The sequence below is a fragment of the Topomyia yanbarensis genome, chromosome 2, assembly GCF_030247195.1.
Source record: "Topomyia yanbarensis strain Yona2022 chromosome 2, ASM3024719v1, whole genome shotgun sequence".
Taxonomy (NCBI): domain Eukaryota; kingdom Metazoa; phylum Arthropoda; class Insecta; order Diptera; family Culicidae; genus Topomyia; species Topomyia yanbarensis.
This window is the reverse complement of record NC_080671.1, coordinates 69,860,172-69,881,766: the sequence shown is the minus strand read 5'-3', so window position 1 is coordinate 69,881,766 and position 21,595 is coordinate 69,860,172. Positions and strand designations below refer to the sequence as shown.

The window sequence follows — 21,595 nt, the reverse complement described above, 5'->3', positions numbered from 1 at the left end:
TTAAAATAATTGGTCCAACTTTAAAAAATTCAATTTGTTTCGAACAATTGCAAATTTCATAAGTTATATAACAAAAAGAAATTGCTATTTTTTTCAGTAAGCTCATTGAGTACACAACTTTTTTATTTAATATTTTTTTCCATATATCGAATCGTTTCCGAGTTATAAGTGATTGAAAAATGTTCAATGTTATAAACTTCAAAAGTTAAAAAACTAATAACTTGAAGAAAAAAATCATATTCAGCCAAAATAAAAAATACGTGTTAATTACTTTAACTAATGAATGCAAGAAAAAAAAAATTGGAAGGAATTCAAATTTTGATTGTAAATCAGACGTGGAATGACCCATATATTTTGATCCTATTGATCACCAAAGATCCTCCTTCCTAACTGGGGTATGCCAAAAAATTATGTTAGCATGATGCATTAGAACTGGTAATAGTTACAGGACGCCAGATCAAGAAAATAGAAGTTGAACCATCTACAATTCGTTTGCTAAATCAGAAGATTTTGTGCAAATTTCGACATTCTCTTCGATCGAACATTTTATGGATATTTTTCTACTCATTTCGATTTAGCGTCATCTACACCTTTTAAACGTGTAGCTTAGAACACCTTGCGTTTTCCAGCACCGTCAAGGATTGTCATATTCGGTTAGCGCATAAATACTGAGAACTCTAGAATATCCATTGTTGCAACGAGAGTAAATTGTAACTTGTAAATAAAAATAAATAATAAAAATCAAATTAAACATCAATAATTCGTTGATGTACTATAGCCTTTCTTGTGACAAAGAACATGGATTAACTTAGATTTGGCTTTGTTTTCATTAAGAACTTTTCAAAATTTCGTTTAGTTTCTAGTGACAATATGAAGTAATTAGAACTAAAAGATTTATGCAGGGGCGGGTAAAGCGTAGTTGGTAAATTGATTACCTTTTACGCAGCTCATCACGGTGCGTTCATCAATCCCGCACATGTAGGGTTAGAAATTTTTCTAAAGAAATTTTCTAACCCAAAAAGAGGCGAATAACCATAAGGTTAAAACCTGTATAATCGAAATAAAAAAGCTTTATACAATAATTTTTTAAGCCCCTCCCGAAATAAACTCCTGGCTACGGGCCTGTAAACCGACAACAAGATAACTGATCACTTGAACAGCCACTGAATTCGTTTTGAAATGCGCCGAATGATTTCACAGTAAGCCGTACCTGCAAGGCTGATATTTATATCACCTCACTCATTCTGAATGACTTTGCTTGTTATTGATTCTTTCGCGAGAAGCAATCAATCATCGGGACTTGAACTAAGTGCGGAGTCTGCTGAAAATCCGATAACCTTCTTCGCGATGCGTCCAGTCCATGCGAAGGGATCTACCACCGTCACGCATAAATCAGCATCAGCGATCCAATCGAAAATTGGCGACACACACCGGTTGACTTTGTAAATAAATGAAGATTTCCGATGCGCACATCAGGGACACCTCGTATCGCACCGAATGTTCCACCGGAAAGGGATCACCATGCACCACGGCGGCGTTAGTCGTAAAGCCATATTGAACAAACATATGTACATGACGAACATCCACCAGTTGGTCCGGTCTACCGCAGGGCAATTAATTAATTTGCAAAGGTAAACACAGCACACACATTTTGCTTTGCATACAGATCATTTTTCTGGTGTTGCCTTGCATCATCATTCGTGAAACGATTTTCCACTTAACCGTATCAATTCGCCATCGTGGTAGGCTAAGTCATCAGCTATTTGTTGCTCTTCGAGTGTTACCACTATGGGCAGCATGACGAACCACGCGGTACACTTTGGAAATACCTACAAATATTTGCTGACAGGGTCACATTGTTGTTAAACACAAACTCTACAGGCGAAGATAGTCCGCCAGATATGAGGACAGCTTTGCAAACAATTTATGCTACCGCGGCCGGGCGGCGTGCTTCCTTGCTGCTGACGTCGCTTAACAACTGCAGGTACACTCTGCTACGGAGTGAGCTTAAATCGCGAATCGCGAGCCACGCGCGCGTTGCTTCGATAGCGTAATGACGACGGTCTGTTGATACCAATCGAGAGCCAAACGAGAACTGAGCGTATTGCTCGTCTGCTGACTGCATCGGGACCTCGTGTTCTTTGCGCTGACTTAGCGTTACAGTAAGCGAAGAATTTCTGGACTGCGATGTCTTCGTTTTATTTATTGTTGACAGAAGGTGTTATGGTAAGTTAGAAATGTTTATTTGTGTTGTCTCTCTCTTGTGATAATGGGTACATTTACAGGCCATATTATTGTACTTAAGCTGAACAAAATACTTTTCCGTTCAGAATTCCATCTGGTTTTCGCCGAAATTCCGGCCCAACTAAAACAACCGATTCCAAGTCGGGATCGGTTGTATCATTTGAGTCAGATTTCTGGCAGAAACCAGCCTATCACATTTCAGTTGACATGAATGAGGTATATTGAATAAACTAACACACTTGTAAAAATCATCAGAATCATGATCTTGAACAGGGTCTATTACATATTTTAGTTCCGCATGGAAACATTCGTAACTTATTTGATCCAGATCCATACAAATGGACCGCAATAGAATTATTGTTCGTGAGTTACAGATTAATAAAAGATTTTAAGGTTAAAATTAAAATCTATTCTAGGTGAAGACACTCATTGTTTTTAAAATGAGCAATAAACCAACTGTCAAGGTACACTTGGAGAAGTAATTCTCGAAGAACCTTTACAGATAGCACCAATAGTCGTAATAGAAATAATTTCTCTTTTGAAAATACCACGAAAGTTCTGCACATCTTATTGGCGCTTTTTTGGTCCACGAATAAGCGAAACATTTCATTGAATTTATAATAAGAAAAGCTAACAACACTAACACGTGATCCGTTGAATCGCACTAAAAAGCTCAAATAATTGTCTCAAGCGTCCTACGTGGTTCCAATAATGGATGTCTGTTTAACGATCTGTTAGACATCCTTCATTTGACGATATTTTTAGTAGGATGCTTAGATTAGGACATAAAGCCATCTGTCAAAATGTACTTAGGAGAAACTTCGGACGAAGCGTCACTCAACAAGCCGAATAGAAATGTACCATATCAAAACCATGATTTTGTTGTAAAACTACTCCGTAGTTTTACAATTAAAGGGTGTACGGAATCAAATTGAATCACAAGAAAAGGTTCGTCAAAATTCACCCATTAAACCGATCATTTTGAAACTTTAAAGAAATAAAATGAAACATATTATTAAACGTTTTACGTAGTCGTTTTTATTCAATTTCATAGATATATTCAAATGCTACGTGCTTCTTCTGAACACTGCTGAATAGGTCTTGTGTAACGTTTGGAACAAATTGATTTAGAGTGGAAATCATTTTCTTCCTCATTTCTGCTTCCGATTTTACTTCCTAAGGTTGCTTACGGAGTACCTGCTTTATGATGGCTGAATTTTCCTCAATTGGCCGCAATTCAGATGCATACGAGGGACCAAGATCCTTTGACACAAAATTCACTTCCTTAGCCTTGTGCCACTCCAGTAAATCTTTCGAGTAATGGTATGTGCAGCCTAGTGCCATCATGAATCCTAAGAAGTTGAAGTAGACGCTTTTGGAGGCAATCTTTCAAATACATCTGCCCATTTACCGTTCCGGTTGTCATGAACAGAGTGCTCCGCTTTCCACATGAGCGAATTGCCTACGAAATCATGTATTTTTTGGTAAACTTAGATATTTTCTACTTTATAAATTTCTCGGGGATGTCGAACTTATGACGAGCAGTGAAGAAAAGACCCTAGTAAGCCACGGGAAATCTTCTTTCGCGTAAGTCACGTCATCCATGACGAGACAATGCGGTTTCGTTAATAGCTAAGTGTAGAGCTACCGCGCACGTGATCTCCCCACTGCATTCTGTCGTTCATCGCGATACAGTGCCTTTTAGACTTTGTACGTGTGTAGTAATATTACGGTTTTTTACATCTTGCACAAAAGTTTTGCATAAATGCAGTTTTTTCGCCACGACTATTGGGATTCCTCTTGAAAGCTTCGACTACTTGCGTGTGATCCTTTACTATATACATTATGGTCACTTTGCTCGTAGATTGGACCATTCTTAACTTCTTGCTAATGCCACGGTAAAAGAGATCCGGACTATCTAGATTCGGGCGCGGAAATTTGTATACACCGCTGATGTTCTTCGGACTCCATTTTCGCAACGGTCACACAATTGCTAGTGAAACTTACACAATGTAAATTTATTCAAAATTTCAATGGAAGATACCTAATAAAAAAAAGTTAAACGAAATTATGAATAAAAGAGAAAGGTAATGCTGGCAACTGTGCTTTGTCAAAAATGTTTTTTTTTTAATTTTCCTTTAAAGGGTTATATGCAAAGTTGAGGCTTGAAAAATCGAAAAAAAATTATTGCATATCTTGAACGTACATATTTTCGAAAATATCTCTGCCGAATTTCATCCAGTTTGGAGCACTGGATTTCAAAGTATAGCCCTTCGTAGTGCGTTTGTTCCATTCACGAATGAAGTTAACACAAGTTTGAACGCGATTCTCTCGGAATGGATATTCTTGAAAAGGACCGTTGCAGTGAACGTGATATTTAAAAAACTCGACCGATTTGCATAAATGTTGCTTTAATTTATTAGAATTTATATTCTTGTGTACTTAAACGGTTCATTTTTCAATTCTTTGCAAAGAATTTTTGAATACCTAAAACATCGATTTCTGCAATAACTTTCTTACTTTTTGATATCTGTTGAGCGGTTTGTCTGGAAGAGTGTTCACCGCAAGCACCTGCGAAAAAAAGCGCATTGGGAGAGGGGCTCCCGCTCCGACAATTTTCAATATTTTTTTATTACAACTTGTTTTTATTTTCTTCGAAAATACTACCAACAAATTGCCTTTCGCATTTTCAAATAAAATTTGCAGAAGACCCTTTAAAAATCACGAATTTAGCTCACTTTTCCCCTTCAACTTTGTATATAACCCCTTAAAGTAGATTATGACAGTTGTTATTGTTGTTGTTCCACGATTTTATCTTCCACCGAGACTTTAAATAGTTTGAAGTCTTTGGCAAAAGAGAGTTTCAAACCGTCTATTGTAAAGTTTAAATCGTTAAGATAGAGCAGAAATATGAAGGGTCCTAGATGATGCCCTGAGGAGCTCCAGAGCTGACTGCGAAAGGAGGTGTAGTACGGTCTCCAATTTACTGTCGTTTCGCGACCAGTCAAATATGACTGAAGCCAATCCAGAAAAGATCCACTGAATTCGAGCCTATTCAGTTTTGCTGCAGTTATTTGATGGTTAACTTTGTCGAAAGCTGCGGGGAAATAGCTGTAGATAAAGTCGACCTGTTGACGTGCTTGAAATGATTGAAAAATGAAGGATGTGTGCGTTACTAGATTCGAGGAAGCTTCGATTAGGTACAAAGCCGTGTTGAGTTTCTGAAATGTAGTTCGAGCAATTATGGGCGATTAAATCGAGAACTATTAACTCTAACAGTTTAGACACAGCACATAATGCAGCTATTCCGCGGTAATTGGAAATCTCGGATTTAATCTCCAAGGCTGGGAAGATATACCATTTTTTCACGAAATGGGAAAAGTGTATAGAGGTATTGAAGAGCATTGCTAATGGTACGAGAATACTATCTGAACAGTTTTGTTTAATTGGAAACCTGCGATGTTATAATCGTCTAGAAGCCGCGAGGTCGATGAAGTTACTGAAGAAGATTTCGCATCCGAGTAAAAATAATTAGAAGAACAGCGGTTCCATTCAATGCCGAAAAAATGAAATCGTCTAGAATGATGATGTTGTTCAAAGCCATTTGACTCTTGATCGATGAAAGCGAGCGCATGTCGACTATCAATGAAATAAATATCATTGACGTGATCGAGTGAAATGTAAAGCACACAAATATAAAGCGTGGCACCATTAGAGAAGGACACCAAACGTGCTTTGAATTTTGAACGCAATGCTATAAGCACTCCACCACCACTCTTCTTACTGCTGTTTTGTTCGCTTGAATCCTGCCCAAATACAGAATAAGAACTCCCAAAAATTTGTTTAGATAAAGTATTACTTTTCAGTGAAGTTTAAAACTCCAAAATGATGATTTAGAAATTATGTGAACTTGACCGCTAGAAAAGTTTTCTTTCACTTTAAAAGTGCATTTTGTATTTTCATACTTAATTGAAATATTATAAATGAAATAATAAAAGGCATCTGTTAGACTAATTTTGTTTCTGAACTTTCAATAATTTTTCAAACTTACATGAAATTTAAGCATTATCGAAAAATGAACGATAATCTTCAAATCACCTCCCCACAAACCAGTATTTTGGCAATGTCACTGATAGCACTAGTGTATACATGTCAAATTTTAATGCCTGATAGTAGCACAACTCATGCTATTCGAAAGTTTCAATTAGTTGTCATTCTCCGCAATGTTTTTGCAATGCTTTCTTATTTTGTCTTTTCAGTATGATGAGCAAAAAGGAGGAATATTCAAATACTGTTTCGAACTATAATTGACTCCTTTATAATATATTGCAATGAATATTTTTACCTTAACGGCGTTTGGTTCTCACACGATATGCGTGACAGTTAATGTTCAGGTGGCACCTCCAAAAAATGTGGTGTGCACTCAAAATATCCTGGACTAATCGTTCTGAAAATCTGAAACTCATTCGATGTCTTATCCGAATGTGAAGCTGATGAAATTTCTAAATTTCCTCGCATAATTCCAATGAGAAGAAAACGCAATCACCGCCTATAACAGTGATGATCTCCGACTTTAAAGCCTTTCAAACTGAGCTTTCGACGTTCCTTCCGGACGTGAAAGTCTCTTTTCAGATTGGCCGAAGAGGAGAATGTCGAGTTACAGCGAAAGAATTGATTGGCCACAAACGACTACTCCAGTATCTTACAGAGAAGCTATATAAATTTTATTCATATGATTTCAAGACAGATAGACCATTCAAGGCTGGCTTGAAAGGGCTACCACAAGGTCAAAGTTTGGATGAAATATCCAACGAATTAAAAAAATTACTTGGCTTTTCTCCTTCACAAGTTATTCTTATGAAGAGAACGGCTAGCGGCGATAACACGCCAGTACGCTCTGGAATTATTCAGGAGCTTTAATTCATTTTAACCGTAATGAGGTTAATAATTTGAAAGTATTTGAAAAAGCACGTTTTATGTTCCACGTGCGAGTGAAGTGGGAACATTATAGACGACATGGGGGCAGAATTCGAAATTTGATAGATGCCAAGGCTTTGGGCACCGCAAAAAAATTGTCATTTGGATTTCAAATGTATGATCTGTGGTGATAAATCGCACACGAAAGATACTTGTCCGGTGAAAAAATCACAAAATTGTAGCGAAAATCATAAATCGAATTTCTGGGGTTGTCTTGTTCGAGAAAAAATTATATATTCTCGTTCTTGTCTAGAACAAAAACAACAAATAAAAAATGTACCTGCTTCTTCAGGTACGCTTCAAGAAAATACGTCCAAACGTGTTAATACGATTCAAAATAGATTAACAGAACTTCTTCTACCTCCTTCACACCATCCTACAATGGTGTGTCATCTTATGCTTCAGTGGCAGGTAACAAGGCCAAAATAACGACTACCGTTACCACGCCTACAAACTCGTTTGCACCCAACGCTTCCTTTAGTTTAATGGATCTAGGTAGCGTAACGGAAGAAATTTTAAAATACCTGCAAGACTCTATGTTACCTATGATGATCGCTATGTTAAATGCTACCTGTGCATATAGCCGTTGTGACCGAAACTTTTTTTAAACCAAATATTAAATTGAAGAGTAACTCTAATTTTGTTATTCTTCGATTTGATCGAATTGTTGGATTCGGCGGAGGAATCGCAATAGCGTTTAATCGCAGGATCAAACATTCCGTTACGCCGTCTCTTGACACCAAGGTGTTCGAGAGTTTGGGTATCGAAGTTGAAACTGATCTTGGTATCATTTTTATTGCTGCAGCCTATTTTCCTTTTCAGTGCACTGGCAAGCAAATGAATTTCTTGAAAGGAGACTTACAAAAACTTACAAGAAATCGGTCGAAGTTCTTCATAATCGGTGATTTTAACGCCAAACACCGAGCCTGGAATAATGCTCAAAGCAATTCCAACGGTAAACTACTTTTTAATGATTGCTCTGCTGGTTATTATTCAATTTTGTTCCCGAATGGTCCTACATGCTATTCGTCTGTAAGGAATCCACCAACAATTGATTTGCTTTTGACAGATCAAAGTCACCTTTGTATCGAATTGATTACACATGCTGACTTTGATTCTGATCATCTTCCAGTAACTTTTTCACTTTCTCAAGAAGCTGTTTCCAATCCCATTAGCTCAGTGTTCAATTATCACAAAGCTAATTGGGATGGGTACAAAACTTATATTGAGAATAATTTTAATCATGACCTTGATTTACAAAATAAAGCTGACATTGATACGGTATTACAAAATTTAAGTGATTCTATAGTTGATGCTAGAAATTCATCAGTACCAACAACACAGAAAAAAATTAATACTTCTATTATTGACGACGATCTTCAACTTCTGATTCGCTTGAAGAATGTTCGAAGACGTCAATATCAACGTTCTCGTGATCCTGCTATGAAATGTATCTATCAGGATCTACATAAAGAAGTTAAGCATAGATTCACACTCTTAAGAAATGAGAATTTCACGTAAGAGGTTGAACAAATCAAGCCAAATTCTAAACCCTTCTGGAAACTTTCTAAGTTTCTTAAGAAACCTCAGAAACCAATTCCAGCTTTGAAGGAAGGTGATCACATACTTCTTACAAACGAAGAAAAAGCTCAAAAACTAGCTCAACAGTTTGAAAGCGTCCATAATTTTAATCTCAACGTAGTGAATCCTATTGAAACCGAAGTCTTACAAAAATATGAAAACGTTTCAAATCAAGTATTGTCTCTAGACGATATTGTTGAAACAAACTATGATAAGATTTAATCCATCATGAAAAGGTTAAAAAATATGAAAGCTCCAGGTTATGATGAAATTTTCAACATTCTTCTTAAAAACCTTCCCGAAATCACCATGAGATACTTGGTCAAAATATTCAACAAATGTTTTGAATTAGCATACTTCCCTGAAAGATGGAAAAATGCCACGGTTATACCTATTTTGAAGCCAGATAAAAACCCAGCAGAAGCATTTAGCTATCGACCAATTAGCTTACTCTCTTCTATTAGTAAATTATTTGAAAAAATCATCCTAACTAGAATGATGTCACATATCAATGAGAATTCTATTTTTCTTCCTGAGCAGTTTGGATTTCATTGGACATTCAACTACTCATCAACTTGTGAGAGTAAATAACATGATAAAAGCAAATATCTCAGAGGGCTATTCCACTGGAGTTGCTCTTCTAGACATCGAAAAAGCTTTCGACAGTGTTTGACACAAAGGATTAATTGCCAAAATGTGGGATTTCGATTTTCCAATTTACATAATAAAGATAATTAAAAATTATCTTACTAACCGTACCCTACAGGTTTCTTATCAGAATTGTAAATCTAATAAGCTACCCGTTAAAGCAGGCATCCCTCAAGGATCAAGCGTCGCACCAATCTTATACAATATTTTTACCTCTGATCTTCCAAATCTACCTACAGGCTGTAAAAAGTCACTTTTCTGTGATGATACTAGCATCTCAACCACTGGTAGGAGTCTTCGTATTACCTGCAGTCGACTGCAACGAAGCTTGAAAATTTTCAATGGTTACCTGAAAAAATGGGAAATTTCCACACAATTCACTGTGTTTGGTTGCACAGACTCGCAAACATAGAAACATTAGAAATTATGACGAACAGTATTATAAGCAACTTCCGACAAATGAGTGACAAATTCGACTGCAACAATTAGCTCTCTTGATAGTTTATAAGTTAGTTTATAAGATTATAAACTGCAATGATCGAATTGATTTTTAAACATACCCAAGTAACAATTGAAGTTTTATAGCATGCTACAAGTGCAATATAAGTTTTATGAGTGTGCCTCTGAAGCTCTTCCCCTATTTGCTTGCACGATTTCTTTCATAATAAAATAGACCAGTTCACAAATTATTCTACTATTACTGTATTATTGAAGGCCTCAAATCACAGTAAACTTGTATTATCTAATTAGTAGTACTTTTCTGACTCTCACTGGGTTATATAACACAATCGTTCGAATACCAAAATATTCGCGCAATTAAGCATACATTTATATTTCTAAGCATCTCTTCATAACAAAATATAAAATATCTTCGTTTTGAGCATGTCGTATGGCCAATTGAATATATGGCATTCGTTTTCGTTCAGAACAAACTGATGATATGACACGGTATGAATAATTCTACTACTGACAAGTTTCCTAAAAAGTAAGCCTCTAACTCCTATTACGCTAAACATCCGATGATATTCTACAATTTCTCTTTTTCTGTCATACGTAGATACTGTACTTATGACCAACTGAGTACGACTGATATCCCTGAATAACATCCCCCACTGCGCAGACCCACCCTCGTTAGAAGTATTTCAACTTATTCGCATTCACATCCGGAAAGAAGGTCCCGGTGGTTTTAACCAACGAAATCGATTCCTTAGCCGAGGAGGTTGTCAATGATGATGACGCTGGGAGAAGACTTACTACCGGTGCCGGTTGATACATTAACCGGTTTACCTCAGATTCCGGCAGAAAAGGATTTCGGAGCGAGGTTGACTGGTGCATTGAGATTCCCGGCGGGAACGTCAGCAATGGTTTCTCTGGTACTTTGCCTGCACAATCGTGTTCTTTAATGTCAGCAAAGTTGTCGAACAGGTTGTTGCACACGACGCACTTGAGATGGTTCCGAACCTGTAACCAAATTTTAATTAGTATAATCGTTTACTATTGAAATTATGTTAACTAGTACCTTATCCTTAGTAGAAAGATCGAGTTCGTGCGTTACGGTGGCAGTTGGCTCCGTTTTGACCTCCCGCATGTGCTTCTCCAAAAGCTGTGAAAATCCTCTGAAATCAGGTATCCCGAATAAAGATGAAGGTCCTGGTTCCCAGCCACCCATGGGTAGGAAACGTTTCGAAGGACTTGCACCGCCCCGCTTCATGGCATGCTCTTCCTCTTCGTTGCGGTGGTACTGTTCTTTTTTTAGCTCCTGCAGCGGTTCTTTGTGGTGTTCGGTTTGCTTGGAGTCACTCTTCTCCAGTTTGAAACTGGTGAATATGGCTTGTGGAGAATCCTGAACCTGTTGTGAGCAGGTGGATGAAGATGCTCGTGAGATTCTCTGGCTTGTGATTGGTGATGATTCAAGTGGCGCTGAGCGATGGTGGGAAACTACATGCAGGCACATTGAGTTTTGTTTTGTTAGTTTAGAGAAAGGATAGGCCTCCTTTCCTGAAGAAGGAACAATTTGTTAGGTCTCATAGATATTTACAGTCCGTAGCCAGAGATGGTTCACAGAATAGAAGATTAAAGAAACTCATTACTTACATTGTTGTACACTTCCATTACATGATTCTTACGTGGACGACCTCGTTTTCTGTTGAACAGCGTTTTACTGGAGGTGAACTGCAGAAAGTTGGCACTTTCCAGCAGATTCTTCGGTCGATCCGGCTGTGAGGTAGATGTCTCTGAACAAGTCTCTCCAAAACCGGTATCTTCTTTTTTTAGCAGGCGATAATCTACAGATGGGTTGGAGAGTAGTTTGGACTTGTTCAGGGTTATGTTAGCTTCTTTTGATAAAGAGAAAGGCGATTCTAAATTCAAAGAAGCCGAAGAGGGCGAAAATTCTTCTTCGAGCTTCCGCTTTAGTGATGGCTGACTACTTGAGCTACCAAAAATACTAGACACGTCAGCTATTGGACTCCCTTGCGTCATGGTCATTCCCAACACGGATGAATCGACATCCATTGCAGGGTGATCGTTTGAATGGCACATGCTTTCGTTGAGTTTATAAAGTTGCCTGAGATATTCTTCCGCAAACCCACTTTCAGATAGCCTTTTTATTCCCTCGACGTTTTCCGGTGCCAGCACTTGCTCATAGCTCATGTTTTGCAGCATCTGCATTCTCATGTGGAGCATCATTTGTAGTGGAAGCGCCCTAAACGTAAGCTCGGACATAATCGCTAGCAAGTCCAGCACAGGGTTTCTAACCACCGCTTCGGCTGACTGCGGAGAAGTGGGAGGCTCTTCGTCGTCTTTCACCGGTGATGTACCGTCTTCGGTGCGATAGGTATTGTTGAATTTGCTCAACAAATTGCGCGCCATCTGGAACCGACGGTAGTCCACTTCGGTATCCATTCGTTCGTGTTTCCGCTTGTGACTTAACAGCTGACCGCTAGAGTGCAGCACATAGTGACAGTTCTCGTGCATACAGTGGATATGGTTGCAAACCCGTGAAAAGCGGCAATTTTTGTAGGTACAATCTTCCGATTTGAGGAACTTTTTGTAGCCATCCCGGAGCAGCATTTCGTCCTTCAGGTGGTAAGTTTTGTGTTTTTCTGAAAATAGTTTTTGAACATTAGTTAGTTTCTTATAATAAATTGAATTGGATCAATGTAATTTTTTTCTATTATCGTTTATTTTTCATTTTTTTCTGATTCTATTGTCTGATTACATATAAACCGGTGAATTCTAAAGTGGTAAGTTAGTTAAAACTTTTTTGATGATGTACAGTTGTTTGGTACCCCAAAGGGAACCAACAAAGAGTTTACTTTCTTTCATACAACAGTGCCCCCGTCCAAAAGTTTCTCTTCATAGTAACTCTATCTCAATTCCTCTGTCACAGTTAAAATCATATGCTAATCCCTAGACTCACCCATATCCGCCTTATTCTTGAAGGTGTACTTGCAATTCTCCCGCCTGCAGTGAAAGTGTGTCGTTTTCTGACCCTTAAACACACAATGGTCCGTTTTGCATTCCTCCGTGGCCCGAAACCGTTGAAATCTGTGTGAAGTAGGAACAGAATGAAAAAAAAATCATGAGAATTAGCATATCCTAATGCTACCTCTGTTCGAACCGCACCACTTACCCATTCTTCACTATCGCCTCGTGCTTCCGGTGGTAGTTGGCATGCATCTGCACGTCGCTGGTACTGATGTACACCTTATCACAGTTCTCGTGCACACAGTGATAGTGCGTGTGCTTGTGGTTATGCTGACAGCTCCCGTACTGGATGCTACAGTCATCCGAGGAAGAAAACCGATAAAATCCATACTTGAGGGATTCCTTCCGCTTTTTGTGCCACTTGAGATGCCGGATGATTTCGTACTTTTTGTACAGGACCTTCCCCCGGCAGAACGTATCGTAGCAGTGGAAGTGCTCGTGCAGGTTCTCGTACTGACACTTTTCGCTGTTGCAATCGTAGCCGGAGGCGTACCGCTGGATCAGACCATAGTTTTCTGCGTGAACGAGGAAGAGAGAAAGAGAAGGAAAGTTTTGAAATTGCGCTCCCGTTTAACTATGGCAGAAGAAATTATTCAGAGTGCTGGATAAAACTGCCACGGGATAGGTATCGAGATACTAGGGTGGTATAATTAGTGTAAAATTTGTCGGTGATTTGACTAACGCTTCATGATGGTATTTATGGTGTTATAAGACAAATGTTTGAGCAAATGAATATTTTATATTATCCACGCCAATAAATATATAATAGAGCTAAGTGAGTGAAATATTTCATCCGAAACGATGTATACGCCAAAATGTATGCATTCGTTTTACACGACTATTAGCCTGAAGGCGAATTGATGCCAAATTAAACTCTACTCAGGTTCTGTTTTAAAAAATCTTTCATAAAGTATTTTCCATTTTTATTCCTATTTTAATTATTACTTTAACTATTTGAACATGTTTGTAAGACCAATGTATGTTGTCTGTTCAAAGCATTGGCTTAAATGGTAGGTTATTTTCCATTTGACACACAATTTTCGTTATCCTACTGCTTCTTATGATCGAAGCAACTCTTGTGGGTCGTTGGCGTTGGTTGGTTGCTTTTTCCCGTGTGTAAAAAGTTCAGCAGGCGAACTTTGCTCAAAAGCTTAATGTTTCTTGTCGATAGCAGCCGTACTTCGTTAATTCTGCGTACAAATCGAACGTAATTTAGTCATATTTACTATAATTGTTTGCTTTCATACAACTACCAAAGTGCCGTTATTCGTCAGATTGTAGCGTAGTAAGGGAGAGAGGGTAACAGTGAAACACAGATTATTTACGACTTATTGTTGATGAGAATATATGCTATATGATTAGCCGGAATTGTGTGTTCCACTATGTTGTTAACTAATGCATATATTTTTTACTGCTATTAAAATTAATGGGAAATAGCTTGTTTTAGATAATAAACAGTCGGAGTTAATATGTACCAGTATGTCCTATTAGACAAATTAACTTTTTTCGGAACACCGCTTAATCGAAAGGTTATTGACTCCGTAAGTCTTATGCAAAATATTATGAACTTGTTCGGTTGCTTCTGGTATATTCCCACAAATTTTTATTGAAACAAAAAAATTCAGTAAAAAATCCAGTGTCATCTTATGCATCCCAAAATCGTCAGATACAGTGTGTCCCACATTAATACGTTCACCCTACTTTTTGTGGATAACTTTTGCTATACAAACAAACTGCACCAGATGTTTCACGATGTTTCTCGAAGTTTGGAAACCTTGGTGCATCTTGTTCGTTTGTTATAGCAATTCAAGTGAAAAATGTGTCCCATATTTATCCGTTCACACTATTTTCTCAGAATAACATTTTTTTTTAAATCAAGCATATTGGTCGAAATTTTCTGTGTTTATTTTAAAGCCTAATCAACGATGTTTCCCAAAATTTGGAAACCTTGGTGCGTTTTGTTCGTTTGTGATGTGTTGCGTTGCGTTGCGAAGCACGGTGCTATTCGTAGATTGCATACTATCAATAATCATTTTGCCTGTAGGTAGTCTATCTTGCTTGTACAAGCGGGAATGAGCAATATATCTTAAGTCAATAGCATGAGAATCGTCATTGTCGGTCACGACCATCTTCACCGGATTAGGATAGGATAGGAAATATTGATGTTATACCTACTTAAAGGAAGGCCACCGACTCAGCGACGCTTTCATGAGTATCATGGAGTTGGATTGAAGGACCGTTATTGGTCTAGGATTACGATTTTACGTAACGAATAAAGAACCATGAACAAAAATCATGTGTTTTATAATTATGTTCGATTTCCCTTCAGTAACGCCCGCATAACGTTTTTATTAGTGGAAACATTTGTTTTTGTTTTGTGAACTTCAGTTACAGCTTCCGTCATGTCACTACCAAATCGATTTTCTGTACGTGAACGAGTTCACAACTTTATGAATATTATTCATATAACCAAAGGTTAACTCATGATGTTGTTTATAGATTTAGGAACATTAGTTCACAAAATCAAAACATTCTGGATATTTTCTCGTGAACTAATTCACGAAACTCGGAATTTTATTCATGAATCCCATTAATCCTCGTGAACTAATTCATGATTCCTAATATATTAGTCACGATCCATTATCCATTCATGCTCGTGAAATAGTTCACAAAATCATTAAATATTGTTCATGTATTCGTGAACTGGTTCATGATAGCTAACATAATAGTCTTGACTTGCCTTTCGTGATCGTGAAATAGTTCACGAAATCATAAAATATTATTCATGTATTCGTGAATTGGTTCGTGATCCCTAGTATACGTCTGACACTTCGTGGTCGTCAAATAGTTCACAAAATTATGAAATATTATTCATGGATTCGTGAACTAGTTCGAAATGAACGCAACAACGCTCACGAAAAAATCGATAACACACACTCACACACAACGAGCTTTTGTTAGTATTTGGTTTCGTATCAAATTGCTGCTTACGAATCTCACAAAAGATTCTCTTTCTTCTCCACCTTGCACCTTTCATTCCCCCCACCAACCCTTCCATCACACGCTATCTCGTCGGTGCTGCACTGCGTTTTGTTTTGTTCAATTCTTTTCTCCACTGCTATAAATAGCTGAAGCTTCTAATAAAAAAAAATTCGACCGTCAGATTCCTAGATTAGAGCTGACAAACATCTATTCGCTAAAAACACCTCTTTACAACCCCTACCATGACGACATGTACTCGCTAAGTAGTAAAATGTCATATATACGCTTCACACTAATAATGAGTGAGATAATTATCGTTTTGCTCCAAGCCGCCGCGCCGGTATTTCAGTATCGAAATTGACGCCTTTTGCTTTGTACCACTTTCTCGCCGTTTTATTCTGTTTGTATGTATGTGTTGTGAGCTAAGCCTTACTAGAAAAAAAGCTAACGGGTAGCGTCTGAACCCAAACCGATAAACATCTACTCGTTAAAATGCCTACTTACACCATAGGCCAAAGCGACACTTGATGAATCCTAGTAAAGGGCGAACACGAAATTATTGCGACACATTCAACAGGGCATAACTTTTTTACCATTGGGTAAAAATCAACCAAATTTTGCACACTTTCTCATTGATGTGTATTGTTTACATGCTGTCAAACTCGAAGTCGTGTTTTTCGATTCAACGATAATGGAGGGGGACCAACGCGAGTCGAGAGAACAAATTCTTTCCAAGCACCTGAAATATCCTGACCTGTCGCACCGGTAGTTGGGAAAAATGTTGAACATTCACCATTCAACCGTCTCCAGAGTGTTGAAGCGGTTCCAGGAGCGGTTGACGTTGGACCACGGCAAAAGAGCTGAAAGAAAACCGGGACCGGAGAACAAAAAGACGGAGGGAAAGGTGAAGCGGATGATTAAAGCAAATCCCAACGTCTCAAGCCGTGATTTGGCTAAAAAGATCGGCATGTCGCAGAGCTACATCCAGAATGCAAAGAAGAGAGCTGGACTACATACATACAAGGTACAGAACTTCCCAAACCTTGATGAGCGGCAACAATCGACGGCTAAAACTCGGGCACGGAAGCTCTACGAGAAGATTCTGACAAAATATGGCTGCTGTGTGATGGACGAAGAAACGTATATAAAAGCCGATTTTAAGCAAATTCCGGGGTTGAAGTTTTTCACCGGCAAGAACAAGTACTATGTGGACGACAAATTTAAGAAGAAGAAAATGTCGAAGTTCGCCTCCAAATATCTCATTTGGCAGGCCATCTGTTCTTGTGGACTGAGGAGTGAGCCTTTTGTGACAAAGGGCACAATAAATGGCGAGATCTACAAATCTGAGTGCCTCGAGAAGCGCCTTTTGCCGTTCTTGCAGCAGCATGACGAAGCTCCGCTATTTTGGCCAGATTTGACATCATGCCAATATTTTAAAGGTGTCCTGGAGTGGTATGAGGCCAATTCTGTCCATTTTTTTTCCAAAGGCCATGAATCCGCCAAACTGTCCGGAGCTGCGCCCGGTGGAGCAGTACTGGGCAATGATGAAGCGGGAACTTCGGAAGAGCAAGAAGACAGTCAAAGACGAGAAGAACATGTTAAGAAAATGGAAAAAAACTGAGAAACTGGTACCGGATGTCACTGTAAAGACTTTGATGTAGGGCATCAAGCGAAAATGCGTTAAATTTTACACTCAAGGCTCCATCGATTAACTTTTCTTTTGATTTTTGTAGTAAATATATGTATAAAACTACCCTAAAATTTTGGTTTGATTTTCAAAATAATAAGAAAATTAGCATGACATTTTCGGTGTCACAATAATTTCGTGTTCGCCCTTTATAATATTCATGACTTACCATTCATGCTTGTGAAATAATTCACAAAATGATCAAATATTGCTCATAAATTCGTTAATTATTTCATGATACCTAACATGATAGTCACGGCTTACCATTCGTGATCGTGAAATAGTTCACGAAATAACAAAATATTATTCATATATTTGTGAATTGGTTCATGATTTGTAGTATACGTTTGACAAATCGTGTTCGTCAAATAGTTCACAAAATGATGAAATATTATTCATGGATTCGTGAACTAATTCATGATTCATAGTAAATGATTTACGATATTTTTTGTCTTTTACAAATTACGAAAATAGTGACTAAGATCTTGAAATAATTAACATAAACCACATTATTCGTGACAAAAATGTCAAAAATCGTAACTAAGATCCTGAAATCAAGAGCATAAATAAACATATGTCTCTACTCGTGACTAAAATATCACGATAACGTAAATATAAATCACGAAAATCATGAAAAAGTTCCTGAAATCATGCACATAAATTACATTGATCGTGATTAAAATATCAAAAATCGTGACTAAGATCTTGAGATCACGAACATGAATAACTCTACTCATGACTAAAATATGACGATAACGTGAATAGAAAATTACGAAATGCGCGACTATGATCCTGAAATCATGAACGTAAATCCTGCCAGTCTGACAAAAAAATCCTATAGTAAACTCATGAATAAAATAGCACGGTAACGTGATGAGAAATCACAAAAATCGCGAATAAACTCCAGAAATCATGAACATCGTTCGACTGTCGGCTGTGTATTCCCAAATTATGAACAAGAATCATAACAAAAACTAAACATGTCTAGGGAACAACAACAATAACCCAACCAAACATTCGAATGAAACGCCATGTATATATTCGGGGTGAACTAATTTTTTAGAAACACAAACAGTTTCATGAATACGAGGTTTATTATTCACAATTTCAGGAATTTGGTCACGATTTTCGTAAATCGTTCAGTTCACGAAATCATGATCTTTTGTTCATGAATTTATGAACGGATTTTTTCCGTGCAGGCAATTGAAACACGTGATGAATATGGTGGCTGGATTTGTCTCCGAGTACGCGAATATACATAGTAGAAGATATTTAATTAGGTTTTTCTTGTATTTAAGCTCCAGATAGCCGGCTACCGAGAGTGTGTTACTTGTTCGCTAAACTACAGTAATTTGAACTCCAAACAGCCGGCCGAGGAAGCATTGGTAAAACTGTGAGTAAAGGATCAGAAGATCACAAAAAAAACTAACCGAGCTTAATCAGTAAATTCGTGAAAATTTTATGGCAAGAATGAATTTGACTACTAATAGCAAAAAATCAAAAAAAAAAATTCAAATTTCTTAAATGGCAGTACACGTGGATTACTTAGAACTATCAAAAAATGCAAAAATGTCGATTTTGGAAAAATGTGGGTTAGCCCCTTTTGGACGCCAGCCATTCAAACAGTGACAATGGAAGTTATTAACGTTCAAATACCACACCATATTCCGAAATTTTGAGGTAGGCCTAGAATGAAAGGTTAGTCTTAGTCACGACAAAACTTGTAAAAATTAAATAAATCAATAAAAGCTGATCGATGTTTAACCCTTAAAGGCGCAAAGCAATTTTTTTCAAATTTTCTGAAAATTGTCTCTCAGCATTAATACGTTACTCTGATAATTTTAAGATGGTTTTCGCAATGTTGTTTTAAAACAACATTGCGCATTTAAGGGTTAAAAAAATTCTCCAACCTATTGAAAGCTCCATATATTGTACGTTTCATTGGAAACGAGCCATTCAATCATTTTGAGGCGACGAATTGAATTGGCGCATTTGATAATTAATGCTACAAAGCGTCGAAAAATATGTGTTACCCAAGTTTAATGCGTGCTAATTATTTATTTTAACAGAATTTGTCAATAAAACTAACTGAAAACGGTACTTCTAAAGTTTCAGGTTTTCGTATGTTTCATTTACAATAAGGTTTTTACACAAAATTGCACCATCTTTTATTAAAGTGTCATTCATCCCATAAAAAATACCTACATTGCGACGAATCGTGCGCCGAATAGCGCTACGAATCTTGCTGCGACGAAAAATAATCGTCGCGTCTCCTTTGGAAAACCACGGACAATAATATACATTATAATCAGGATAGACGCGAGAGCGAAACGATAGAAAAATATTTTTAGTTTCTTCGTGAATTCAAATCAACACCTTCAAAATCTTAACTTTTTCAACATTCCATTTCATCATTATTTTTGTTTTGCCCTTTCCTTTCTCCAAACCGGGAGGGGTGGCGTCCAATGAGACCATCTTGATGAAGGCTTTACGCTTCTTCTAATCTCTTTCACGCACGGCCGGGCACACTTCTTCTGTGTGCGCTACCTCGAACCGTGTAAAAAGCATAGAAAAATGGTAACAATAAGTGATGGGTCCCGAATCCAGGAGATGTGGATGGAATCTTAACCTAGAGATCAATTCACCTTTATGCGGATTTTGTTGCTTTTTGCTTATGGTGCGGCTTTTTGCCGCTCGGTTTTGAGCTCTCTCATTTATAAATTTTCAACAACCCTCCACCCTACCCCCTTTATATCATTGTATGACGAGATGTTTTTGCACCTTTTTACTGGTTCGTACATATATCATTGCGAACTACCGGCCCGTCGTGGCCGGACAGAGTCTAGTGAAGGGGTCCGTACTGGTCCGCCAAATCGAATAGCAAGGGACATATCAGATAGATATTCGATTTATTGAACAAACACATCCACACCTATCCGTTATTCGAAGAGTGCATGCTCCATACAAATAATTTACACATGAAAAACATTTTCAATAATCAGGTTTTCTTGCTTATTTTAAACGTTTTCGTGTTTTTTTCTCCTGTCATCGTTTCTGCTACGTCCCATACCCAAATCGTTTAACTAGACTACTAGATCCCATTGGGCTTAACACGCCAAGCAAACCGAAACCTATTCGTCATCGTGTCCAGTTGAAGAAGGAATTCCGATTGAAGTTATTTAATTTTCTAACTCATTTTTTCCAGTCCAGAAAAATGTACAAAATCATCATTTGCCGGAATCTGAGAAGAAAAAAATAATAATAATCTGCACGCATTGCCAGGCAGAGGGGCTCTGCGGGCGGCGATCTAGGCTGGACGATTGGTTGGTCAAGTTGGATACACAAATCGTGCGGGATTTTGAAGTACCCTCTCCGTCAAAGCACACCCAGGCGCTCGCCTGTGGCCCAGCAGAACTGGATTGGGTCACACGGGAGCGCCCGTCCGTAGGGAGGAGAGGTAGAGGAGAGGAGGAGCTGCAACGAGCAGAAATCGTTTCAATCTTCGAAGAGTTTGGTTTTAATTTAGATGTGTTTACACTTTTTTTCGCCAGTTTGTCTTTTTTGTTTCTTTCCAGTGAATTTGAACGAAAATAATTCGACGGAGGCACATCGCTGCTTGAAGAGGGTTAGCAAGAGAAACTAGATTTGTACGTGTTGTTGTGCGAAATATATTTATCATCATTTTTAATTCATTATGCTTTATTGCTGTTCTCCATTAGACAATTGACCTGAAGGTCATCGTACAAACGTGAAAAAATCGACAACAAAAAACCGAACCTCAATTTTTCAACATAGTTTACCAATTACTAATTTGTGGTTAGCAAGATGGCTTTGCATCTCTAGAGATTATAGGTAGTTGAGTTTCATTCCTCTAATCGATTTAGACTAATTTCATAAAACCTTATTGAATCCACTTATAGTTTCTGTATGTTTTGTTGTCTTTTTTATGTGTACATACATCAACTGGACAATAATCGTGATAACGGT

General features: G+C 37.8%; 1 protein-coding gene across 2 annotated transcripts in view; it reads right to left on the bottom strand.

The window, feature by feature from the left end:
• Nucleotides 1-10,171: 10,171 nt before the first annotated feature.
• The window catches only part of LOC131678393 (uncharacterized), an 81,511-nt gene continuing 70,087 nt past the window's right edge, over nt 10,172-21,595 (bottom strand). For both annotated transcript variants that reach the window (XM_058958532.1, XM_058958530.1), the window contains exons 3-7: nt 13,085-13,454; nt 12,872-12,999; nt 11,545-12,554; nt 10,970-11,299; nt 10,172-10,911 (exon numbers count right to left, since the gene is read on the bottom strand). In XM_058958532.1, the coding sequence (XP_058814515.1) occupies nt 10,582-10,911; nt 10,970-11,299; nt 11,545-12,554; nt 12,872-12,999; nt 13,085-13,454 (2,168 nt within the window). In that variant the 3' untranslated portion in view covers nt 10,172-10,581. The remainder of the gene's footprint in view (nt 10,912-10,969; nt 11,300-11,544; nt 12,555-12,871; nt 13,000-13,084; nt 13,455-21,595) is intronic.